We start from the raw sequence: 25,061 nt of genomic DNA, 5'->3' as shown, positions 1-25,061 counted from the left end.
CTACATGAACACTCGGCACTGAAGCTCCTCTGGGGCTTTTTTTTGTAAATCAAATCTTTTTTTTAAACGTTTTTATGTACAGGCTGATTTGTATTTATTTTATTACAATGTATTTGTAATAAAGTCTCCAAGAAGGAGAAACTTTCACTGTTTTGGTGTTTGGTTATTGATTATCTGACAGTTTAGATCAGGGCTCAGCAACCCTCTTTAGCTAGTAGTTTGACTTTTTTTTTTTTTTTTTTTTTTTTCCCTTTTTTGATTTTGACTTTTTTTCTCATGATTTTGGCTTCACAAAATTTCTACTTTTTTTCACAAAATTTCTACTTTTTTTGCCACAATTTCTACTTTTTTGACAAAATTTCGACTTTCACAAAATTTTGATTCTTGGCATTTCAACTTTTTTTCGACTTATATTGACATTTCGACTTGTATTGACATTTTGACTTCACAAAATTTTGACTTTTCCCCAGTTCTAACTAATATAGAAACATGCAGCATGTGTTCCTTCATTCTAATTCTGATACAAGACTTTTCATTTTTTGCAGCTCCAGACATTTGTGTTTTTGGTCCAATATGGATCTTTCAACATCTTGGGTTTCCGACTCCTGGTTTAGACGGTTTTTATAGGTATTTAGAGTACAGACCGACCGGACCGATAAGATTGTCCTTAATTTCTCCCTCAATGGGGAAATTCACTTTGTGCAACAGCAGAAACTCAACACACATGCAGGGAAGGGGTAAAAGTAAAAAATAATATAAACAGTATATACAGTTTTTATAGGTATTTATTTGTTCTTTAAAGGACAGATGTCATGACTTGTGTATTTCAGGCTGCAAAACCATTGCATATGATTCCAATAATCAATCACATTGACATCACGAAGCAGTTCGTTAATATATATTAAAATACTTTCTGTAAATATGCAGCTCCATGATTTCATACAAACATCTAAAACTCTCGTGTCCCGTGTTCAAACCTCAGCTCGCTTACAAAAACCTGGAGAAAACATTAAAACAGAAGCTGCAGACAAACATTTATCTTAACTGACGTAACAGGTCGGCTACTAGAGCTAAATATTCTTGTCTGACAGAATCGGCAAGTTAAAAGGTTTTATATCTCGGTATATTAAAGGTTTTATATCAGTATATTTAAAAGGTTTTATATCTCGGTATATTAGGTTTTATATGGGTATATTTCAGCAGGAAACATAAGGAACACTTTAGGGTTCAAGTTGGCCCTGAGTTTAAAACCTCAACACGACCTTGTTAATAAAGGAATGTTTCAGGAACTGGACGTTTGTTTCTGTTCAAGTTCTTAACCGTTAAACGTGAGACCGAGGGTTTTCTGGGTCGATCTGGTTGAAACACCGTTTTCAGAGTTGGAAATCAAAACTGAAAAAGAAACCAACATTTGTGCAGGAGTTGATCCTCTTCTAGTCCTTTTCTGTGTGAAAGCATCAAAAAAAGAATCTAACATCTGGATTGTAACATTTGGAAACGCTTCATTAACTTGTTCCCCCTTAAAGCTTCTGCAGGATCTGAGAAGACGGACGGGTCCAGGTGGGACGGCGGTTTCTAGGGACGTCTGCAGTCCCTGGTGGACCATGAAGTCCTCTAGAGACACATGAGGACGTTTGTCCTGAAACAGAAACATTACATCCTGTTTGCTTCTATGTTTAGTACATTTATTCAGTTTTTTTACCTTTTTGGAATAACGTAAACCGGGTCATGTGACAGGAAGTGGATCCAAACACCAGGTTCTGGACCAACCTGGTTAAAGTCCAGACCTGAACCTGGTTCAGATGCTGCGGTGGATCTGAGGTTGTTTCTGTCCGATAATCAATCCCACGGTGATCAATAATCAGGTGATCAGATGATTGATGATTCGAGGTGACCCCCGACCCCCGACCCCACTTCACACAGAAAAAACATTTAAAAACTTGGACGGTTCGTAGACGGTTCGTAGACGGTTCGTAGACGGTTCGTAGACTGGTTCGTAGACGGTTCGTAGACGGTTCGTAGACGGTTCGTAGACGGTTCGTAGACGGTTCGTAGACGGTTGGTGGACGGTTCGTAGACGGTTCGTAGACGGTTCGTAGACTGGTTCGTAGACGGTTCGTAGACTGGTTCGTAGACTGGTTCGTAGACGGTTCGTAGACTGGTTCGTAGACTGGTTCGTAGACGGTTCGTAGACGGTTCGTAGACGGTTCGTAGACTGGTTCGTAGACTGGTTCGTAGACTGGTTCGTAGACGGTTCGTAGACTGGTTCGTAGACTGGTTCGTAGACGGTTCGTAGACTGGTTCGTAGACGGTTCGTAGACTAGATCGTAGACGGTTGGTGGACGGTTCCTGGACGGTTCCTAGACAGATCCTAGACGCGTTAGTAGACCGATTCGTAGACGGATTGGGATACTAGTTCGTAGACGGTTGGTAGACAGTCGGTAGACTTTTCGGTAGACGGGATCGTAGACCGATTCGTGGACGGATTGGGAGACTAGTTTGTAGATGGGATCATAGACCAGTTGTTCTACGGGTTCGTAGACTAGTTTGTAAACGGTTCGTACACTAGTTTGTAGACGGTTGGTAGACCGGTTGGTAGACCGGTTGGTGGACCGGTTGGTGGACAGTTCCTAGACAGTTCCTAGACGCGTTAGTAGACCGATTCGTAGACGGATTGGGATACTAGTTCGTAGACGGTTGGTAGACAGTCGGTAGACTTTTCGGTAGACGGGTTGGTAGACGGGATCGTAGACCGATTCGTGGACGGATTGGGAGACTAGTTTGTAGACGGTTCGTAGACTAGTTTGTAGATGGGATCATAGACCAGTTGGTCTACGGATTGGTAGACTTGTTGGTAGACGGTCAGTAGACGGGCCGCGGCGGCGCCTCACAGCGCCGGCGGCCCGGAGGTCTGGCCGGTCTTGCCGGTCTTGCCGGTCTTGCCGGTCCGCACCACCCGGACCTCCGTCAGGACCAGGTCCCCCAGAACCTCCACCTGGTCGATGCTGCTCAGGTCCTGGACCCGGTACTGGTAGTCCACCTGGTGGTCCCCGTTCACGGCCACGCGGAAGTGGTGCGGGTCGCACAGCACGATCATCTGTCGGGTCAGAACCATGTTCAGACCCGGAACCACAACAACACTAAAGCAAAGTTATGGGCAGAAATATGTGCCACTAGAAACTGAATTTGAATAATTAGGGACCGAGCACCAGCGAGGTTTGTGCAAAGCCCTATTGAAATCGTAAACATTATTATTATTTTCTCCGAAAACAATCGCGTTTTTGAGGTGCATAACTTACATGAAAAGTTGTGAAACTTGGCACGCACTTCCCATGTGGCGAAAAATTACGTATTCTAATAGTGTCAAAAAGGGGCGTGGCCTAACGGCTCAACAGCGCCCACTAGGAAACTTTGTGCCTCGAGCCCCACAATACAGTTTGACGAACATGCACGAAAATCGGTACACACCTGTATCTTGTCGCAACTTAAAGAAAAATTTTGGCGCCATGGCCCAAACCCAACAAGAAGTCGGCCATTTTGAATTAATCGTGTAATTTTGGCGCAATTTATGCCATTTTCACGTGTCGTACTTTAACGAACTCCTCCTAGCAGGATCGTCCGTTCATAAAACTCGCTCAGGAGACACAAAAGACGTTAACCATGAAAAGTTATCAAAATTGTGAGTTTTCGTTAAACGGCGTGGCCGTGGCGCCGCGTCAAACTTCAACGCTAATGATTGGCCGACATGTGATTCTGCTATAACTTTTGAATGGTTTGACATAAAGAGTCGTGGGTGGTGTCATCGGACTCGGTATTGAGTCCTTGACCATTAATTGGTGAAAAATAGCCCCGCCCCTTCTTCTGATTGGCTGTCCCTATTTTCTGCTATAACGTTTGAATGATTTGACATAGAGAGTCGTGGGTGGTGTCATCAGACTCGGTTTTGAGTCATTGACTTCAATTGGTGGAAATTGCACGCGCGAGGTCCCGTTCAGCGCTGCTTGCAGCTTTAATTTATATTTGAATTTGAATTGCTCAACTTGAATAATTGCATTAAAAAACTGAATCTGAAACACATAATTTGAAATTGAATTTATTAGTTTGGAACTGAATTTCTATAAGCTTGAAACTGAATGTCACATCATGAAATTGAATTCAATTGTTCTGAAACTGTATTTGATCCTGACTGAAAATTCAACTCTCTTTATACTTTCAAATTCAGCTCTCACAATTCAAATTCAGTTCTTGCAATTCAATTTCAATTCACTGGAGTTACTGTGCCAGACATCCGGGTCCTCCGGAGAAAGAGCAATCGAGTGCAGATACAAAGAACTCCTTTTCACGTAGCCAACTATAACCTCTATCTTTTTTCAACGATATAAACGACCAATGGGAGCTAGATATTTAGAAACCTATTGTGTTTTCTCCATTCTGTGTAAAAAGTGTTGATTTATATCTTGCCGTTTTGTAGAAACATTTCCCTACAGCGTAGGGTACGCGTTGGTGTAACGCGGAACCATAAATCAGCCTTGATACAAATTCAAATTATGTGATTCGGATTCAGTTTTTTAAATGCAATTATTCAAGTTGAGCAATTCAAATTCAAATATAAATGATTCAAATCCAGTTTCTAGTGGCACATATTTCTGCGGTTTTGGGTCGGAGGTCACCTCGAAGTACCGGCCCGGCGTGAAGGGGAAGCCGGCGAGCCGGGTCTCCTCGGGGCCCCAGCAGCCGGACAGGAAGGAGTTCCTGACGAAGACCTTTTTATTCAGACGAGGGTTGAGGTGAAGAGCGATGCTGCTGCCGGACGCCGGGCTCAGGTTCACGCAGAAGCTGCAGGAGAAAGGATATATATAATATATACCGTATTTTCTGGACTATAAGCCGCATCCGCTCTATTTAAAGAAAAAAGATCTGCAAGCCGCAGATATTTATGTTAGATTAGATATTTACTACATGTACAGAAGGATTTTGAACTGTAAATTCTTCTTCCGGCTCTCGGTGAAGGCGGACGCTTTTCTGCTCCTCTCCCTTCTCTATCTGCCCTGCTACTGCTTTTGTCCTGTCTCGTCTTCAGAGTCTCTTCTTTTCACTCCTCCGAAACTCTACAATCATGGAATTGATTAACTGGTCTCTCAGCACAATTGACCACATTTTTGCGACGAGAAGTCAGGGGGTAAGGGAGCCCTCCTGCCCCGATGGGACATTTTTTGCTGGATATACAATGGATTCCTAGAAACATTGGAAGCCGTTGTGTTTAGCGATTCTGTCTGTTGAGGACGTTGAAGATGCTTCATAATTGGATTTATGATAGCAGGATTCCTTCTAATTGGAGAAGGGGGATTCCTGGTCTATCGACAAACGCGTAAGTCGTCGACAGCTGTTTTGGCCCTCTCAGAGCTGCCGGACGTGGCTGAAGGGTCAAGCAAGGTGACCAACACTCAGACTTTAACGTTGGGGGAGCAAAACCGCAAGCTGGATGCGATTCTTGAACAGAATCGCAGGCTGGCGGCGGTCTTTGAGCTCATTGGCAAGATTGATAACACCTTGGAGAAGTTGGAAGCTCGGCATGGCGGGAATTGATCACAAATTTGTCTGTTTGGAGTCGCCATTGATGAACCAGAGACTAAAGGCAGACGGAAAATTACTGAGTCTGTCTGTTTTTGCAATATAATTGTTGATTCTATAATCTGGCCTTGACAGGGCGTTTTTGGGCCGATCGCTCTGGTCACAATCTCCCTGGTGGAATGTAAACAAGTGGCTCTGCCCCCACTAACCCTCCCCTCTCAGGAACATCTGTGGACCTGTTGCAGAACTGACTGAGCCATCTGATAACATCAAAGACATTGGCTGAGAGCAGCTCTGAGCGAAGTTCACGGACTTACCGCTACACACACACTTGCTGATAACCACACCTCCCTCATTCTCAATGTCTTGTGAAGTTGATGTTAAATTTGTCATGCTGCTTTCTGTGCTGAGGTGTTTTTTTGCACTTTCACACTGTGTATTTACACACAGTTTGAGGATGCCTTTTTTTCCCTCCTCCCTCCCCAATGTCATCCTTTTCTCTGCTTTGTTCCGGTTTCGGGTCGCTGCTGGTTGTGGTCGACCGGCCGGCAGCTGAGCGGATTTACTGTCTTGTATTGCTGCTTAGTTGTCCTTGAATTGCCCCTCGGGGATGAATAAAGTTTCCCTGAATCTGAATCTGTACATGTTTGTACCTAAATAGATCTTTCCTATCAGTGTCTTTTAACACGGCAGCAACTTTGCTGATTAAAACGGGACAGAACCAAGAGAAAATAACCGCTATTTATTTATCTATTTATCTGTTTGAAATCTGCTTCTACTTCTCTCTGCTAAAGAAGAAGTAGCGTATTCTTCTTTGCATTTATTTTGTCTTAGTTTTGATTCTAATTCCGGTTAGAGCGCCCCCTAGTGGTGAAAGAAAAATACACAGAATAGAAACCTTTGTTTAAGCTGCATGGTTGAAAACCTATTAAAAAAGTAGCGGCTTATAGTCCAGAAAATACGGTAATTACAAAATATAAACAGTGGAAGGAAAAATAAAAAGTAGTGCAGTACGGGAAAGAAAGAAAAACAGTGCAAAAAGCTGGACCGGACCAGACCAGACCGGTCACATGAGCCTCAGCGGCTCCGAGTCGCCTCCTGAACCAGGTCTGGCTGCAGAACCGAGCCGGTTCCTGTGGTTCCGGTCCGGTTAAGCCCCGCCCACCACCGGTACGTACCTGCTGGCGCCGGGCCGGACCTCGGCTCTGATGACGACGCTGCGCCCGACGCTCAGGCCGCCGTCCAGCCGGGCCCTGAAGGGAACGTCCTGCAGGAGGATTATCATCATCACCATCATCATCATCATCATCATCATCATCATCATCATTATTATGATTATCATTTTTAGGGCCCGACCACTGACAGTGCAGTTGTATCTGTAGGAATTTTTGTTTTCCTCGTTTTTCTTCTGAAGAAATGAGGGCCTTTTTTCCCCCTAAATGTGCCACAAAAGTCACCAAATTTTTCACCAAGCCAGGCCTGGTGAAAAATGTGATATTTCATGGTTTGCCTTAATGGGCTTGGCCTAATGGCTCAACAGCGCCACCTAGAAAACTTTGTGTCTCGGATGTGAATAACTCAGATGACCCAGCTTTTCACCAGTCCTTGAACGCACCATGTACGAATCTTGGAGAAAAGAGTCTCAAAACCATTTGTGCGTATTTAATGATGTGTGTGTAGGAGGCTTTTTGAATTCTTGATTATCGTTTTGTCCATAACTTCAAGCAACTTACGCGCAAATCTAATACACACACACACATTTTTTTAGTTGATTTTCTCTTCATAGGTGGATCAGTGGAAACAACACACTAAATCCAGCAGAACTCACCAAGTCGCCCGCCGCCGACGTCAACGTCTGAAATAGGACAAGACAAGGAATTAAAATCTCAAGAGCAGAAAATCAGGTTTCAGCTGTTAATAAAAAAGTTATTTCATCGACAAATCAAAGATATTAAACTTCTGAAGAAGGTGTAAGGTGAGTGGGAGCGTTCAGGCGCCGGCGTTCACCTCCGAGTCCTGAGTCACGGCGGCAGCAGGAGGGGCGTCGACCTGAAGCAAACAGGAACACGAGGCGTCTTTGAGATCTTTTAAGAGCGCTCTATAAATAAAATTGATTATTATTATTTATTATTAAGGCCAGACTCACGGCGGCCGGGGGGACGACCCCCACCGCCTGCACCTCCACCCTCCCAGAGATGCAAATGGTGTCGACCCGCTGCAGCTCCTGCCGGTGCTGGTACTCCAACAGGTGGGAACCGTTCACCGCCACCTGGACACAAACGAGAGGTTTCAGGACCAGAGCTGAAAACTTTCTGCAAAACCACCCCACTTCTTGTAAAAAACCACCCACTTCCTGCAAAAACCACCCACTTCCTGCAAAAACCACTCCACTTCCTGCAAAAACCACCCCACTTCCTGCAAAAACCACCCCACTTCCTGCAAAAACCTCTCCACTTCCTGCAAAAACCACTCCACTTCCTGCAAAAACCACCCTACTTCCTGCAAGACCACCCACTTCCTGCAAAAACCACCCCCTTCCTGCAAAAACCACCCACTTCCTGCAAAAACCACCCACTTCCTATAAAAACCACCCCACTTCCTACAAAAACCACCCACTTCCTGCAAAAACCACCCCCCTTCCTGCAAAACCCACCCCCCTTCCTGCAAAACCCACCCCCTTCCTGCAAAAACCACCCCACTTCCTACAAAAACCACCCACTTCCTGCAAAAACCACCCACTTCCTGCAAAAACAACCCCACTTCCTATAAAAACCACCCCCTTCCTGCAAAACCCACCCACTTCCTGCAAAAACAACCCCACTTCCTATAAAAACCACCCCACTTCCTGCAAAAACCACCCCACTTCCTGCAAAAACCTCTCCACTTCCTGCAAAAACCACTCCACTTCCTGCAAAAACCACCCCCTTCCTGCAAAAACCACCCCACTTCCTGCAAAAACCACCCCCTTCCTGCAAAAACCACCCCCCTTCCTGCAAAACCCACCCGCCTTCCTGCAAAACCCACCCCCTTCCTGCAAAAACCACCCACTTCCTGCAAAAACCACCCCACTTCCTGCAAAAACCACCCACTTCCTGCAAAAACCACCCCACTTCCTGCAAAAACCTCTCCACTTCCTGCAAAAACCACTCCACTTCCTGCAAAAACCACCCACCTCCTGCAAAAACCACCCCCTTCCTGCAAAAACCACCCCCTTCCTGCAAAAACCACCCCACTTCCTGGAAAAACCACCCCCTTCCTGCAAAAACCACCCCCTTCCTGCAAAAACCACGCCCCTTCCTACAAAAACCACCCCACTTCCTGCAAAAATCATCCCCCTTCCTGCAAAAACCATCCCCCTTCCTGCAAAAACCACCCACTTCCTGCAAAAACCACCCCACTTCCTGCAAAAACCACCCCACTTCCTGCAAAAACCACGCCCCTTCCTACAAAAACCACCCCACTTCCTGCAAAAACCATCCCCCTTCCTGCAAAAACCATCCCCCTTCCTGCAAAAACCACCCACTTCCTATAAAAACCACCCACTTCCTGCAAAAAACCACCCACTTCCAATAACAACCACCCCCCTTCCTGCAAAAACCACCCCACTTCCTGCAAAAACCACCCACTTCCTGCAAAAACCACCCCACTTCCTGCAAAAACCACCCACTTCCTATAAAAACCACCCACTTCCTGCAAAAAACCACCCACTTCCAATAACAACCACCCCCCTTCCTGCAAAAACCACCCCACTTCCTGCAAAAACCACCCACTTCCTATAAAAACCACCCACTTCCTGCAAAAAACCACCCACTTCCAATAACAACCACCCCACTTCCTACAAAAACCACCCCACTTCCTGCAAAAACCACCCCACTTCCTGCAAAAACCACCCCACTTCCTGCAAAAACCATCCCACTTCCTGCAAAAACCACCCACTTCCTATAAAAACCACCCACTTCCTGCAAAAACCACCCACTTCCTGCAAAAACCATCCCCCTTCCTGCAAAAACCACCCACTTCCTGCAAAAACCACCCCACTTCCTACAAAAACCACCCACTTCCTGCAAAAACCACCCCACTTCCTGCAAAAACCACCCCACTTCCTGCAAAAACCACCCACTTCCTATAAAAACCACCCACTTCCTGCAAAAAACCACCCACTTCCAATAACAACCACCCCACTTCCTGCAAAAACCATCCCCCTTCCTGCAAAAACCACCCACTTCCTACAAAAACCACCCCACTTCCTGCCAAAAACACCCCCTTCCTGCAAAAACCACGCCACTTCCTGCAAAAACCACCCACTTCCTGGAAAAACCACCCCCCTTCATTCAGTTACATGTCGGCCGAATCTGATTTTGTTGCGGTGCATGACCTTTTCTGCATTTTCCATTACCAATTAGAACTCTCCTCCAGATGAGATGTGAGATTCTGGACATATTGAGAATGTGAGGTATGTTGGGTATCAGTTGCAGGTAGTCCAAACGCTAAATCAACGGGCAATCGTGGTTGACGGCCAAACATGAGTTCATAAGGGGAGAATCCAGTGACGTCATTCTTTGTGCAGTTGTATGCGTGTACAAGTGGTTTTACAAAGTCCTTCCAATGAGTTTTATCCTGATCTCTGAGCGTCCCAAGCATGTCCAATAGTGTGCGATTAAAACGTTCAACTGGATTCCCTTGGGGATGATATGGAGTTGTCCTGACTTTGTGGATGCCAGCCATTTCACATAATTCTTCTTATTGTACGAGATTCAAAGTCCGGTCCTTGGTCACTGTGCAGTTTTTCAGGAATTCCATAATGAACAAGGAAATTGTCCCATAGGCATTTTGTGACAGTTCTGGCCTTTTGTTTAGGTGTGGGAACAGCCACTGCATACTTTGTGAAATGATCAGTCATCACAATAATGTCTTTGATCCGGCTTTGATCTGGTTCCAATGACAAGAAATCCATGCAGACAAGTTCAAGGGGTCTTGTTATTCTTACGTTTACAAGGGGTACAGCTATTTCTGGTAATGATTTCCTTTTCACACATCTTACACATGTCTTTATCTTGCTGTACACATCGTTATACATTCTTGGCCAATAAAATCTGGCTCTGGCCAAGTCAAGCGTCCTTTCAATCCCCATATGACCCATATGGTCATGTAGACTTGTCAGGACTTGTAGCCGGAATTCCTGGGGTAGAACGAGTTGGTAAGTACACTGAGGTCCTGTTTGCCTCCTCCTCACAAGAATGTTGTTCCGGAGCTCCAACCGATTTATTTCTCGTAGGAGAAGGGGCAACTCGGGAAGTTCATCCCTCAATGCAGGTGGTGGCGTCTCCCCCATTTCCAACTGATGTATGACGTGTTGGATAGTTTGGTCTGCGCGCTGCTTTGCAGCCCTTTCAGTGTCTGTAAGCTGAGGAATGACAGAGGATCCAAACTGCTGATCATACACAAAACTATTCAGGCAGTGTATCACTGGAAGTTGAAAGTGACTGAACAAGGGCAAGATTAGTGTGATGCGGACCATCTTTGGTTGAACTGTAAATGAGCTGTCTGTCACAAATGGCTTGGACAGTGTGTTTGTCAATGGAAACCATAGAAGGATCAGCAAGATGTTGATGAGCAAATTTCCATATTCTTTCTCTCTCTTTCTGAGACTTAAGATCATCTGAGAGATCACCATGTGGTCTGCGAGAAAGTCCATCAGCGTCGGCACTTTGTTTACCAGCACGATACATGATCACAAAGGAAAAGGTGGATAAAGCTGCAAGCCACCTGTAACTGGTGGCATCAAGTTTGGCTGATGTCAAGAGGTAAGTAAGGGGGTTACTGTCAGTTACAACTGTGAAATGGCTGCCATAAAGATACAGTGTTTCCCCTACCATTATATAGGCCTGGCGGGCCCGCCAGGCCAACAAGACCCCCCGCCAGGCCTGAAAAAAAAAAAATCAATGATCATTTACGTTTAGGAGCCTCTGCAGCGCTGTTCTGCAACGTGAGTCAACCTGCTTCGTTGCCTAGTAAAGCCTGAATTATGGTTCGGCGTTAAATCGACGTAGAGCCTACGCCGTAGGGTACGCCGTAGGGTACGCCGCAGGGTACGCCGCGACGTGCACCGTACGGCCTCTGGCTGCGTACCCTACGCCGTAGGACCTGCGTTGGTGTAACGAGGAACCATAAATCCGCCTTAACGATGCGAGTACCGCTGCTGAGAGCGCGGGCATATTATTATATTATGGGATGTATAGAGTTTGTAGCTAGCCAACTATGGCGCCGTCAAAAAAAAGAAAAAATATTGCGGGCGACAGACAACATGATATACAGAAATGTTTCTGCAGGTCCGTGTGTTTGTGTTTGCATGAGACGCTGCAGGGAAGCATGAAGGAAAACACAGCCCGACGACACACCAGGCGTCCGCAGGGTCCTAGTGCCAGCCATGTATGAGCGTCTAGGCTGATTTATGGTTCTGCGGTACAACCACTCAGAGCCTACGGCGTAGGGTTCGCGGCGACACGCACCGTATGTTGCACATCGCCGCGTACTCTACGCTGTAGATTCTGCTTGTTGTTTAGCTTAAATTTTTGTTCTGATTGAGTTTATTTTTTTTGGTAAGCAATAATGATGAAAATAACACAGACAATAGATTGTCTTTCCAGTAGAACCACTAAAGGTTCATTTTTTCCCCAGTCAAATGCATGTAACTCTGTTATAACAAAACGGGGAAAAAAATCTTCTACAATGTTTAAATTATTTATAACCGATATAATCTCAATTGTGAATAGGGATGTTTTGTCACATATGCCGTCAGCACAAGCAGCCGTTAAAAGAGGACCAGAGGGTTTTCATAGAGATCCCTCTGAAATATCTAGAAAAGATGCTCAATGCTCATATGGGGTCAGACCTTTCAGGCCCATGACACTTTGGTTAAAGGTTAGATTAAATCTTATTATTTCATTGAAGTGATATCATTCAGCAATATAGGCCTACAATGATTTTTCATGTAATATTGTTATATTGCTGCATGTCACATGTCCAATATGCCGTCCCACGCGCCTCGTCTGTTTAGGGTTTTTTCGGTGGGTACCACCGGGCCTGAAAAACATTCTAGGGGAAACAGTAAGATAGTACTTCAACTTTTCTGTTACTGCCCATTTAAGGGCAAGGAATTCAAGTTTATGGGCTGGATACCGGGCTTCACTGCGGGAGAGCCCTCTACTGGCATAAGCAATAACTCTGTTTTTTCCATCTTGCTCTTGGTAGAGCACAGCTCCCAGACCAGTGGAACTGGCGTCTGTATGAAGGATGTATGGCTTTTAGGGATTTGCAAATGCTAGAACTGGGGCAGCAGTTAGTTTCTCAATGATGGTGTCAAAAGCTTGCTGGCACTTTGGTGTCCAGCGACCACCAAAAGGTTCTTTGGGGTTCAGATATTTTTCAGGTTTCAACGTTGGTTTCAAGTGTTTCTGTGAAGGTGGATAACCAGATGTGAGGTCATGAAGGGGCTTGACAATGGCAGAGTACCCCTTCACAAACCGTCTGTCGTACCCAGCAAAGCCAAGAAATGAATCAAAGTATCAGTGCCTAGGCCTTTAACCACATCAGCTGCTGGACAGGGCTGTACGCTTACTTTTTTGAATGGTAGCACTGGTGCTAGCAAGTTAAAAATTTTAGTAGCACAAATAAAAATTTACTAGCACACCCGGGTGGACAGTTAGTAGGGGTGTAACGATACACTAATCTCACGATACGATACACGATACTGAGGTCACGATAACGATACGATACGATATTATAGCAGTTTTTTTTTAACAACCTTGAATGAGGAACATATGACTGGAAAAAATGGTCTTTTATTTGAAAGACACAAAATACAAAACAATGCTGTACGTTTCCCCTATTGTTACAGTTTGTAATGCTTTATAACTGTTTAAGTTTTAAAGAGAAAGCCAGGCCAACCATTTTCCACAAACTGAACTAAAAGTAAATGTCAGGTTTGCATTATGATCTTCAGTTTCAGACAAGTACAAATATTTAGACACAAACTGAATAGTTTCTCTCATGTAGGATTTGACTTTTTTATTTTCAAGAAATTTAACAACTAAAATTAAATAAATAAATACAAGTAAATAAATAAATACAATTTTACATCATAAAAAAGATTGATTCATGCTCACCTTATAAGTGTAAGAGGAGATTTATTTTTGTTAAGGTTATTTTGGTAATTCAGGGTTCATTATTTTATAAATATATTCTTCACTCTGATGTAAATCAGGGACTATAATGACACTAGTCAGTTTATCTGTAGTTGTTAATGTTTTAGATTGGGCGGAGTGATACAGCACTAGCTGCTGTGTTGAAGTTCTAAAATCCTACGCTGTTGAGCGGACAGTAAAGTACACTCAAACTCAGCAGAAGTTTCCCCGTGTTTATCCTACTCACGACCGGAAAAAGGTTTAATTTAATAAGATAAGGCTTAACTCTACACCAGACTTAAAAGTTCAGAGTTCAAAACCCTGCTAGAGTCCCGTGATCGGGACCGCAAAACGGTACTAGTTTCTTCTGAGCGGAGGAAGATTTTGGTCCGCGTGTCGAGGCGCGGTCGGATCATGGATGTATTAATATTATTAATAGCCTTTCCACACGGCGCCCCGGCCGTATGGTCGCGAAAATACGGTATTTATATATGAAATGTCAGAATAGGTAATTTTTTTGACGACACCCCGGTTGAGAAAGGCTGATTAAGTCAAGACACATTCATATTGATTTTCACACTTTTTTTAACATGACCCCAGCGCAACTCACTTGCACAAATGCGAGTGGATACATATTTCTCTTCGCACCGGATGATTTTTATTCGCAAATGCGATGAAAACTGTCGCACTGTACAGCCCTGCAGGAGAAAACAAGCTTTCAATGATCCGCCTGGTAACATACAAAGCAGACAGACTTGGATCAGCGAGTAAAACTCAATGTGTGAACGCCAGGTTTCATAATCTGCTTCGTTGTTAGGCTTGGGGAATTTGCCAGAGAAGGCACGGAGTTTGAGTGGAGCCAAAGAATTAGCATTAGCATCATTGTTGGAGAAATTCATGTATAATCACTTTAAACAGACTAAATGCTGACCCTTAAAGTCTGAAGTCAAGTGAAAAATGTACTGTGTCTCATGTCTGTTGTGAAATCAGTTTTATATCCTGTTCTTCTGATTTACCCGCGTTTGACCTTAAAAGCTTTGGAGCTATTTTAGCTAAAAAGGAAGTGTATGACATTTTGCTATAGTTTCGGTCTTGTCTGGAATAACAAGCGAAATAACAAGCTCAGCACTTTTGCCTAACTCCTGTGTAAAAATGTACTCATGATGTGTAAAAAGAATACCGTAGATGACCATTTAGTAGCCCGGGCGTTTAATATGCTAAATCCACTTGGACCCCAGGCGTTTATAAGAACCAGGCGGGTATTTGCACCAGGCTACAATTTATTTTTGCAATGAGCAGCACCAGACCATTACTTACAAAGAACATATGAGATCACCATAGTACCACTGGAACTAAAATTGTACACACTGTACACAACACAACACCTCACGACGAGCTCCCGATCACAAATCGTGAGGTCGCAAGAAAATCAAGCGTGTTTGAAATCCTGGTCGCTCCTCGTGAAGGAATCACAGTTGAAGCAGCTGCGACCCGATTTGACTCATCCTTTCACAGAGAGCATGTACAATCTCTGATGTTACGTCAAAAACTATTATTTGTAGTTTAAGTTTTGTAAATTCACATTACAAATCATGTTTTAATAGCAGAAAAAAAGAGCGCATTTCCACGTACGGTGCGGGTCGCCGCGTCCCCTACGCCGTAGGCTCTGCGTTGGTGTAACGCGGAACCATAAATCAGCCTTACGGCGTACCCTGCACCGTAGGCTCTGCGTTGGTGTAACGCGGAACCATAAATCAGCCTTACGGCGTACCCTGCACCGTAGGCTCTGCGTTGGTGTAACACGGAACCATAAATCAGCCTTTAGTGTGTGCGCGGTCTGCTGTTCTGAACACTTCTCTTTTTTTCTCTTCTCATTTTGCTGGGACGTCGGGTTCCTCCACCGAGACACAACTTTTGCGGTACGCGTTCTTTGTTGTGTCTAAAAATGATTCGCAGTGCACACACCCAATCAGAAACGGTACAGATATTTTGGGATTTTAATATATAAAAAAATAAAATTAAAAATAATAAAGAATCCCCTCGCCGCTTCACTCCGCTCACATGCTCTGATATACAAGGACAGTTTGTCTGTGTAACGGCGACACACGGAGCTGATCAGAGCAGTATGAACGATACTGTACACAATACAATGCAAATACAGTGTTATTACCAGGTTATTACCGGTAGTCGCCCGGGCGTTTAATTGAACCGGCGTTTATTATGCCAAATGGGCTTGGACCCCCGGCGGCTATTAGAGCACAGGCGCGTATTTGCGCGCGGGCGACTATTTGGTCATCTACGGTACGCCCATGTACTGAATAAATTCAAGCTGAAGAGGGAAGCGCATTCGGAGTTGAGCGGAGACACCTCAGTGCTCTTAGCTCTCTCCCCTTTGCAAAGCTGAAAACTTTGAAATTGTGTCTCTGGTTCTCGTTCTTTGTAGGGGTAACACGAAAATAACCCAACAATCATCCTTTCTCACAATATGTTTGACAACAACTCTTTAGATTGCAGGTGGAGTTAAGTCTTCTCCAGTTAAGGGAACAGACCATTTCGATGTGACAGGAGTGGTTGATGGACGGGGGCCCTGTCGATCAGATGCAGAAGCTGTTGGTTCCAGTATTTGTACTGATGGCTCCTCTTCAGAGTCACTTTCATTTCCCAGTTGTTCTCCAATTTGGTCCATCATATCCTTCAGCACTTCCTCAAAGTTTTTTCCACTGCACTTTGCAAGTTGTTTTAACTCTTTTAGATAGTGTGTGGTGTAGCTGGTGCCAACTGTTTCTGTGTATTCAGCAGCTAGGGATTTCACAATAAATGTAACTTCAGGCATCCCTTCTGAAGTGTATTCATAGGGTAATAGTGGCTGTAAAGCTATGGAGCCAAATCAGGGCCAAAAGTTTTGCTAATTTGAAAATAAAATTTGAACCTGAAAATTCTTTTTTACAGTTTCAATTTTATTTTTTTCAGTATCAGATCTTTTTTTCAGTTTCAAATCTTTTTATTTCAGTTTCAAATCTTTTTTTCAGTTTCAAATCTTTTTTTTTTCAGTTTCACATATTTTTTTTTCAGTTTCACATAATTTTTTTTCAGTTTCACATATATTTTTTTCAGTTTCAAATTTTTTTTTCAGGTTCAGACTTTTGGCCCCGATCTGGCGTGGGGGGCGTGGCATCAACTGAGAGGGGCGTGGCATCAACTGAGAGGGGCGGGGCATCAACTGAGAGGGGCGTGGAATCATGAGTGACAGCAGAACAGAGAAGGCGGGGGACGTTCCTCAGTCATGTTGCCTTCAGGAAACGTAGGTTGCAGAAGTTATCAGTAGAAGTTTGATTCAACACTGTATATACACCATATTCACATGATTGGCAGTGGAAAAAACTGATATTAGTGACACATTTCTGTTTGAAAAGCTGTTTTAGACCGTATTTGGCACCAATCGCAGTATAAAAGCAATAAACTATGCCAGACTTTACAGTTCAACAGCCACACTTTAAAGTTTGACATTTCCCACTTCCACATACTACCAAGTACGGTCTAAAACAGCTTTTTAAACAGAAATGTGTCACTAATATCAGTTTTTCCACTGCCAATCACGTGAATATGGTGTATATACAGTGTTGAATCAACTTTTACTGATAACTTCTGCAACCTACGTTTCCTGAAGACAACATGACTGAGGAACGTCCCCCGCCTTCTCTGTTCTGCTGTCACTCATGATGCCACGCCCCTCTCAGTTGATGCCACGCCCCTCACAGTTGAGGCCACGCCCCTCACAGTTGAGGCCACGCCCCCCACGCCAGATCCGGGCCAAAAGTCTGAACCTGAAAAAAAAATTTGAAACTGAAAAAAAAAAGAAGTGAAACTGAAAAAAAAAGACGTGAAACTGAAGAAAAAAAGATTTGAAACTGAAATAAAAAGATCTGATACTGAAAAAAATAAAACTGAAACTGTAAAAAAAAATTTTCAGGTTCAAATTTTATTTTCAAATTAGCAAAACTTTTGGCCCTGATTTGGCTCCATATAAAGCGACTATAGCAGTATCTTGTGAAAACTCAACGATCAGGTTTTTATAGTATTTGCTTTTTGAATCATTCACAGGGGCTACTTTCTTAATGGACCCAAACCTCTTCAAACAATCAAAAATGTCTTCATCTGTGTCTGTGTGGGTAACACCACTGATTATAACTGAACATGATATATTGACCCCTAATTCCTGGATGAAATCCATATTGACTTGAAACCACAAGTTTAAACAGTCAAAATTATTCTTCCAAAACTTATTCAAACCCAAAATTAAATGGTTTTCATTTAATTGGACTCCTGGCTAGCTCACCAAGATTGTAACGATGTCAATGAGGAGTCCAATTTGTATGAAAACCACAAACACAACTTAAGTTTGAAAATAATGATTTGTATTGAAATTCACACAAGTAAAACAAAATTAAAATAAAAACACACAAGTCTCAACGTCTGAGATTTGGAAGTTTCTCATCCTTAGAGTTCCTTTTTTTTTAAAGTCCTTTGTCCAGTGGATCAAGGAACAAGAGTCAAGTAATCTTCATTCAGTTCAAAAAGGGTTGATCCACCAGTTGTGGAGGTTTAATTGAGTCCAAGGTAGTTCGCCATCAAAGATTGAACAGGGATTCTTGTCTAAATCCATTCAAAGGTTTCAACTAAAAAAACCTGACCGCTGATAGCTGCATATTTAGCATTTTAAAGTGCCTTTAAAGTGCCTTTAAAGTCGCCGTCTGCCCACGTTGCACGAGCCCAGTGTTGATCACCAAGTGGATGGAGGAAGAGGAAGTGACCCCAGGCTGACCCGGATATACACACACACACACACACACTGATTGGGCTAATTTGTTCACCTGCTCACTGTTCACCGGGCCAACCTTGGGTTACACCAGCCCAGGGGCCTGTACTACGAAGCAAGTTCAACATACCCAGGATATCTTTTCCTTATCCAGATTCACTAACCCGGACAATTGCAATCACGCTAAGCGGTCACACGACGGTGGTTATCAACTCGGTATATCAACCCAGGTTTCTCCAATCTGGATATGAGCGCGTGCACATAAAAGGGGCGGTGTTTTCAGCGCATGACCAATCGCAAGCATGGAGAAGTCCGCTGTCAGAGCCGCTTATTTCAGTAGCGAAGAGCAAACTATAATTTTACGGAAATATGATGAGTATAGGCATATAATACAGGCAAAAAGCAACACAGTTGCAGCTGCAAAATGCAGGAAAGACAGCTGGCAAAAGATCGCTGACTGTATAAATGCGTAAGTTCATAGGGATATAAACATATATTTGAATATTCTGGGAATCTTAATCTTAAACTGTAAACCATGATCAGCAATATTAAAATAATAAAAGGCTTGAAATATTTCAGTTGATTTGAAATGAATCCAGAATGTATGAAATTTTTTTTGTTTTTGTGTTTGCATTACAGAAAATCACAATATTCTAATTTTCTGAGACAGCCTGTATATATTGGTTCTATAACTATTGTTGTTGACCGATAACTTGTGCTGATGCTGTACCAAAGAATTGGGTTTTTTTATTTATTTTATTTAATTTTTTATTTTTTCAGGAGGGGGGTATTTAGTATTTTAAAGTGACTTCTCAGAATGTTCGAGGGACGAAATTGAAAATCCCTTTTTTGCTATCCCCTTACAAATGCATCTTCTTTTTCATTTCTTCTTGATTTATTTATTTAATTGGTATTAGTTTTGGATTGACTGTACATCGGATTTTGGGTGATGATTTGTTTTATTTATTCATTGATTGATTTATTTTTTATTTTCTCCTCCACCTCTTTTTCCTTTTTTTCTGGATCATTCATACAGGTAGGCTACTCATCAGGGAAAGCAAAGGGGTTTTGGCGGTCCCTGAATACGCGTTCTCTTCGGAGGGATCCTCTCACGATCCGCGCACCGAGCTCCACTGGATTCTCTTCGAAAGGGCATGCCATTTTCCAAGAGAGCTGATTGGTCAGTGGGCGGTGCTTTTATACCCGGCGATCTGTATCTGGAACATAACCTGCTCCGGAGCAGGTTAGCTGTTCAGCATAAGTTACCATGGCGATGTGTCCCGGTAAGAAGTGAACCACCGTCGTAGTCCTGAAAACCCAGGGTTAAACCTGAAGTTACCTCGCTAACCCCAAATCCCGCCTCATAGTACAGGCCCCTGGTCTTATGCCAAGAATGTAACTCTGTTTTGTGTTGCATAAACAGTAAAATAAAAAGGTCTCTGACCTTGAACTTGTCCTCCAGCGCCAGGATGAGCAGCTCGAATGCGGCCCCGGGCCTGAAGGGCATCGTGTGCAGGATCTGCTCGCGGCCCCACTTCTCCGCCGTCAGCGTGTTGCACACCACGCTGGACTTGTTGATCCGCGGGTTGAAGTGGAACAGGACGTCGGCCCGCGGCTTCACGCTGCTGCCGCAGGTCAGGTCCACCTGGAACCTGGAGACGCCGTCGCCACGGAGACCAGAGGCTCAGACACGTCTCTACCAAAGTAATCTGATCTGAGCAAACCAAACTAGGGCTGAAACCATTCCTCCAATAATTCGAGTAATTCCTTTACAAAAAATGATCGAGGAATCTTCTCTGCCTCGAGGAATCCTTTAATTTTGCAGGTATTTCTACGTTTAATGCGGACCAACGCGCTGACGCCAAGCACGTAAAGGAAGAAGGCGGATATGTTTGGTTTTAACTAAAAGAAAAGGCAGAAAATGTCAAAAGTGTGGGAGCATTTCCAGCTGGACACCAAGGCAACACTGTTGCATCTTCACTGTCAGACAGTGTAAAATTAAGGTCAAATTAAGTTAACGTAGCGCTGATTAATGAGATTAATGTTACGGTACCTTGCTAACATAACGTTAGCCCTGTGGAGGGCTGGGTTTCTGTTAATTATGATGACTGTCCATGCGGCTAACGCATTTAATCTGTAAAAAAAACAGAGCTGGAGAGTGATGAGGGTTTCAGTTTTAGCTCTGTAGTCGTTGATGGATAAAACATCAAGTAGCGCTGATGGCTAATGTTCTACAATACAGTTATTTTGAACAGTGCCAAAACTCAAAATCTTATCAAGACTTTAACTTAAAACTTAACTAGAACTTAAACTTTGACACAAATGAAAGTTCAATTGAAACACGTGGGAAAAACACCTAACCTTTTAAGTGATGTGTGTTATCAGGTGTAATGGCATTTTTAGGTTAGAAATAAGAACATTTCTTGGTAAGATCCTTAGTTTTTTGAGTGAATCAGTGAATTTGGTCGACTGGTGTAAGTTCAGGGTTTTTAAATACTGGATTATATAATTCAGTCTTAGTAATGTCAATTAACATCTAACATCTTATGTATATTTATAATTGCTCTTTAACTAAACAAAAATATGTTTTATCCGATTACTCGATTAATCGATGGGATTTTCAGTAGAATACTGGATTACTAAAGTATTGGATAGCTCCAGCGCTAAACCAAACTCTCACCTGTCGGCGTCGGCCGGCACCGAGCCCTGGATCAGAACCATCTCCCCGGGCTCCAGACCCCCCAGGATCGTCCCGGCGAACGGGACCGACTGTGGAGACACGAGCAGGGACGTGAGGACAAACATCTGGAAACATCTGGAGACACCTGCAGCTCCAGGACAAACATCTGGAAACATCTGCAGCTCCAGGACAAACATCTGCAGCTGCAGGACAAACATCTGCAGCTGCAGGACAAACATCTGCAGCTGCAGGACAAACATCTGCAGCTGCAGGACAAACATCTGCAGCTGCAGGACAAACATCTGCAGCTGCAGGACAAACATCTGCAGCTGCAGGACAAACATCTGCAGCTCCAGGACAAACATCTGGAAACATCTGCAGCTCCAGGACAAACATCTGCAGCTGCAGGACAAACATCTGCAGCTGCAGGACAAACATCTGCAGCTGCAGGACAAACATCTGCAGCTGCAGGACAAACATCTGCAGCTGCAGGACAAACATCTGCAGCTGCAGGACAAACATCTGGACTCAGACTGGTCACACCTGGACTTTATCTCGGTGATTAAAACAGCTTTTAACGAACTTGTGATTTGGGAAAATGCTCAATTTCTGACCTTAAAATTAACTTTAAACTAAGCTTTGCCGTTATGAGTCGTTTCTTTTCTCTTTTGTATATTGTTGAGACTGATATATTAATTTATAAATGTGTATATAGGTGTGAGGATGTATTATTATTATGTATAATTATTGCTATTTATATATTGGTCTTTTGTTTTTTGTATAGAAATTAAATTAATTTTGATCATAATATAGTATGGGGGGTAGGATTTAATACGTTTTTTTATTTCTTCCTACTCCTTTTCGAACATGTTAATTATGGTGGATGCATGTTTTTTTATTTTATTTATATTTTGGTTTTGTTTTCTTATTTACATTTATTTATTATTGATTACTATTGTTTTGTATTCACTACTGTTCCATGTTCGAAATAAAATTTCAATTCTATTCAACTTGGAACCTTTAAAACAACTCAAACCTGAATTATTTCATGTCATCGACAGTTAAGACTAGAGTATAAAGATCTGAACTCATAAACTCCTCATACTGTGCAATATTCTTTCACTCATTCATTTTCATGGTGTAAATATATTTAAATTGTCTGTTTCTTATTTTGTTTTTACAGCCTTTTACGTGTGCACTTTTATGGAGCTGCTGCCTAATCTCATTATATTATTATAATAACAATAAAGGCTTTATATTCTATTCTATTAATTATTTCATTTTAATGTATTATTTTTTTATATTATTTTATTATATTTTAATTATTATTAATTATTTCTGTTTCTGAGTCAGAAACTGGAACTGTTGCTGGTTGGAAATCTGAAGAGAATGTTGATTTTTTTTTTTAAAAGGGCTAAAGACCCATTTTTTTAATCTTGCTTTTAATTAATACCATTTTATCTCCTATTTCTGTTTTATCTAAACTTTTTAAAAAAGTATTTATTATTTTATTTTATTAGGGGGGAGTGGGGTTGAGCCCTGTTTTAACTTTTTAAATTGTACAATTTTTAAACATGTAAAGCACTTTGTGCTACATATATTGTATGAAAGATGCTTTATAAATAAAGTTTGATTGGTTGAAAAGCTGCAGTGTCTCGTGTTCATCACAAGATCCTGTCAGGACTTTGGAAACCCAATAAACCAATCAGTGTCTGGTGTGATGATGCTGTTGCTTCACAACGAACAGGCTGATCAATAACACGAGTAAAACAGACGATCAACAGTTTCCTAAAGGCAGAAACGTCAAATCCTCCTTTAAAGTTTCTTTAGTGGGATAATAATCATCGATGGTTTGTAGAACTTACTTTACAGAGTATTTACAGACTAGATTAAACATTTGAAACCTTTAATCTGAGTATTATGAGCAGGTTTGAGCAGTCTGAGGTCCAAACTGCCTCCTGAAGCCAAATTAATCACTTTATGCTCGTCAACCGGATCGATAAACGATAAACGATCATCGATAATCGATAATCGCGGATCGTGATGATCGACTGAGAAACTGCTTAGCTGCAGAGGGTTTTAGAATAGAATATGAGACTTTATTGATCTCCCAGAGGAGAAATTCAGTCGTGCAGCCAAAACACACACACGCTTTATACAAAAAATGTAAAATAGAAATAACCAATAAATAGTTAAATAATAAAAAAGAGCAATATAAAAAGTAGAAAAAGAATATGTACAAGAGAGAAAAATAGTAAACACTAATTAATTAATTAATGATCTTTTAAATATAAATCAGGTCGAATTGGAGACTTACGAAGTTGAATTTTGATTTTTTAAAGAAATAAAACATCACGTGGTCTCATGTCTTCGTTGTAATTAATTAATTAATCAATCAATCAAATTTTATTTATAGCACCTTTCTCCAGGTAGATGAAATACAAATTGCTTAACATTTTGACTGAAAAATAAGCATAATAAAATTAAATATAAAATAAAAAACTGGGAGACCAATGCACACTGATATAAAATATAGTTAATTCAAATGAAATAATGAAAAGTTCAAGAATTAAGGCTAAAAATAATCATAATAATATCATAAAATAATAACAATAATAAATAATTAATACTAATTCTGATCGTTTTACCACTTTCAGTTACACTCCAAAAAAAAACCTTTATCATTGATGTAAAAAAAAGAAAGTTAATTGCAAATATTCTTTCATTGTGGAGATACATGTGGCAGCTCAGTGAAAAGGAAACAAATTCAAAACTAGTGTTAAACTCGGAACAACAACCGCGGGAATGAGTCCGTAATGAAAACAATAATCGGGACGAACACTGTGAGAAACCTACCGGGAAAGAAAACACTTGTCTCGGGTGAGAAATCGACATTTTCGCCGGATAACAAGCATGAAAAGTTGCTTATCTGCAGCTGCTGACTGTTTACTTCCGCGTGTGACGTCACCTCGGGTCACGTGGTCACGGACGGCGCCGATCAAGAATTATGATAAGAATAATAATTATAATAAAAAGGATCAAACATTACCATTGCAATGTTTAGGTGCACAAAATGTCTAGTTCATAATTAATACATTTTTATATTTTTTATTTAAAGCGTTGAAATTAACTTAAACAGATACATGTGACGTCACCGCGGATCACGTGATCACGGACGGCGCTGATCAAGAATTATTTTTTTTTTTAAGAATTATAATAGAAGGATAAAACCTTACACTTTCAATGTTTTGGTGTACAAAATTACTTTTTTTATAATTACTTAATTTTTATATTGGTTATTTAAAGAGTTGAAATAAACTTAAACATTTACACGTGACGTCATGTCCGGTCTCCGTCGACCTGCAGACTCGAGTTTCCAATTATTCCCAAACCTCACCAGGTTTTGCAGACAAAGATGATCTCTCAGGAAAAAACACTTGTCACATGTTTCCTCGTGGGTTTTTAAGGTGAAATAGTTGCTGAGACCGTCATGTTTGAGATTAGTTTTCTCTTAAATGATGAAAATTGACTTTTGAGGGCCAGAACCAGCTTGTGGTTCAACTGTTGTTTCACCAAACACCAAACAGATCACAATTTTACACAAAATCACGTGGTTCTAACGTGACAAGTGTGTAACTTCTGTTTTCCTGCTGAAGCTCAAGATCCCGGCCCAAATACAGAACCATTTATACGGTTCTGTAGATCCCTGGAGGCGTTTAATGATATACTTTACCATAAATGACTGAAGTATCAAAAGTATCGATATTTTAGTTTGAGAATTGATTTTAGCTATTCAGATTTTGTCTTTATG

The 25,061-nt window shown here is 42.1% G+C and overlaps 1 protein-coding gene across 1 annotated transcript; it reads right to left on the bottom strand.

Annotated features, from left to right (window-relative positions):
* Positions 1 to 777: 777 nt before the first annotated feature.
* On the bottom strand, positions 778 to 24,222 carry LOC133464870 (galectin-8-like). Its single transcript, XM_061747059.1, has 9 exons — positions 24,107 to 24,222; positions 21,251 to 21,339; positions 20,015 to 20,222; positions 7,718 to 7,840; positions 7,579 to 7,620; positions 7,400 to 7,426; positions 6,750 to 6,838; positions 4,671 to 4,836; positions 778 to 3,097 (listed from the first exon to the last, which is right to left on the bottom strand). Exons 1-9 carry the CDS (start codon positions 24,143 to 24,145, stop codon positions 2,888 to 2,890), a joined length of 993 nt encoding a protein of 330 aa, XP_061603043.1. The 5' UTR covers positions 24,146 to 24,222; the 3' UTR covers positions 778 to 2,887.
* Between the last annotated feature and the right edge of the window lie 839 nt (positions 24,223 to 25,061).

This window comes from Cololabis saira, chromosome 18 (genome assembly GCF_033807715.1).
Source record: "Cololabis saira isolate AMF1-May2022 chromosome 18, fColSai1.1, whole genome shotgun sequence".
NCBI classification, from domain to species: domain Eukaryota; kingdom Metazoa; phylum Chordata; class Actinopteri; order Beloniformes; family Belonidae; genus Cololabis; species Cololabis saira.
This window is presented reverse-complemented; position numbering and strand designations above follow the sequence as displayed.

Excerpts from the sequence above, each read along its gene's own strand:
- LOC133464870 (XM_061747059.1), bottom strand. The coding sequence starts at position 24,145 with ATGTCGATTTCTCACCCGAGACAAGTGTTTTCTTTCCCG. Across the intron at positions 7,427-7,578 it reads CCGTGACTCAGGACTCGGAG|ACGTTGACGTCGGCGGCGGG; the intron begins GTGAACGCCGGC and ends GTCCTATTTCAG. Across the intron at positions 6,839-7,399 it reads CGTCGGCGGCGGGCGACTTG|GACGTTCCCTTCAGGGCCCG; the intron begins GTGAGTTCTGCT and ends ATCCTCCTGCAG.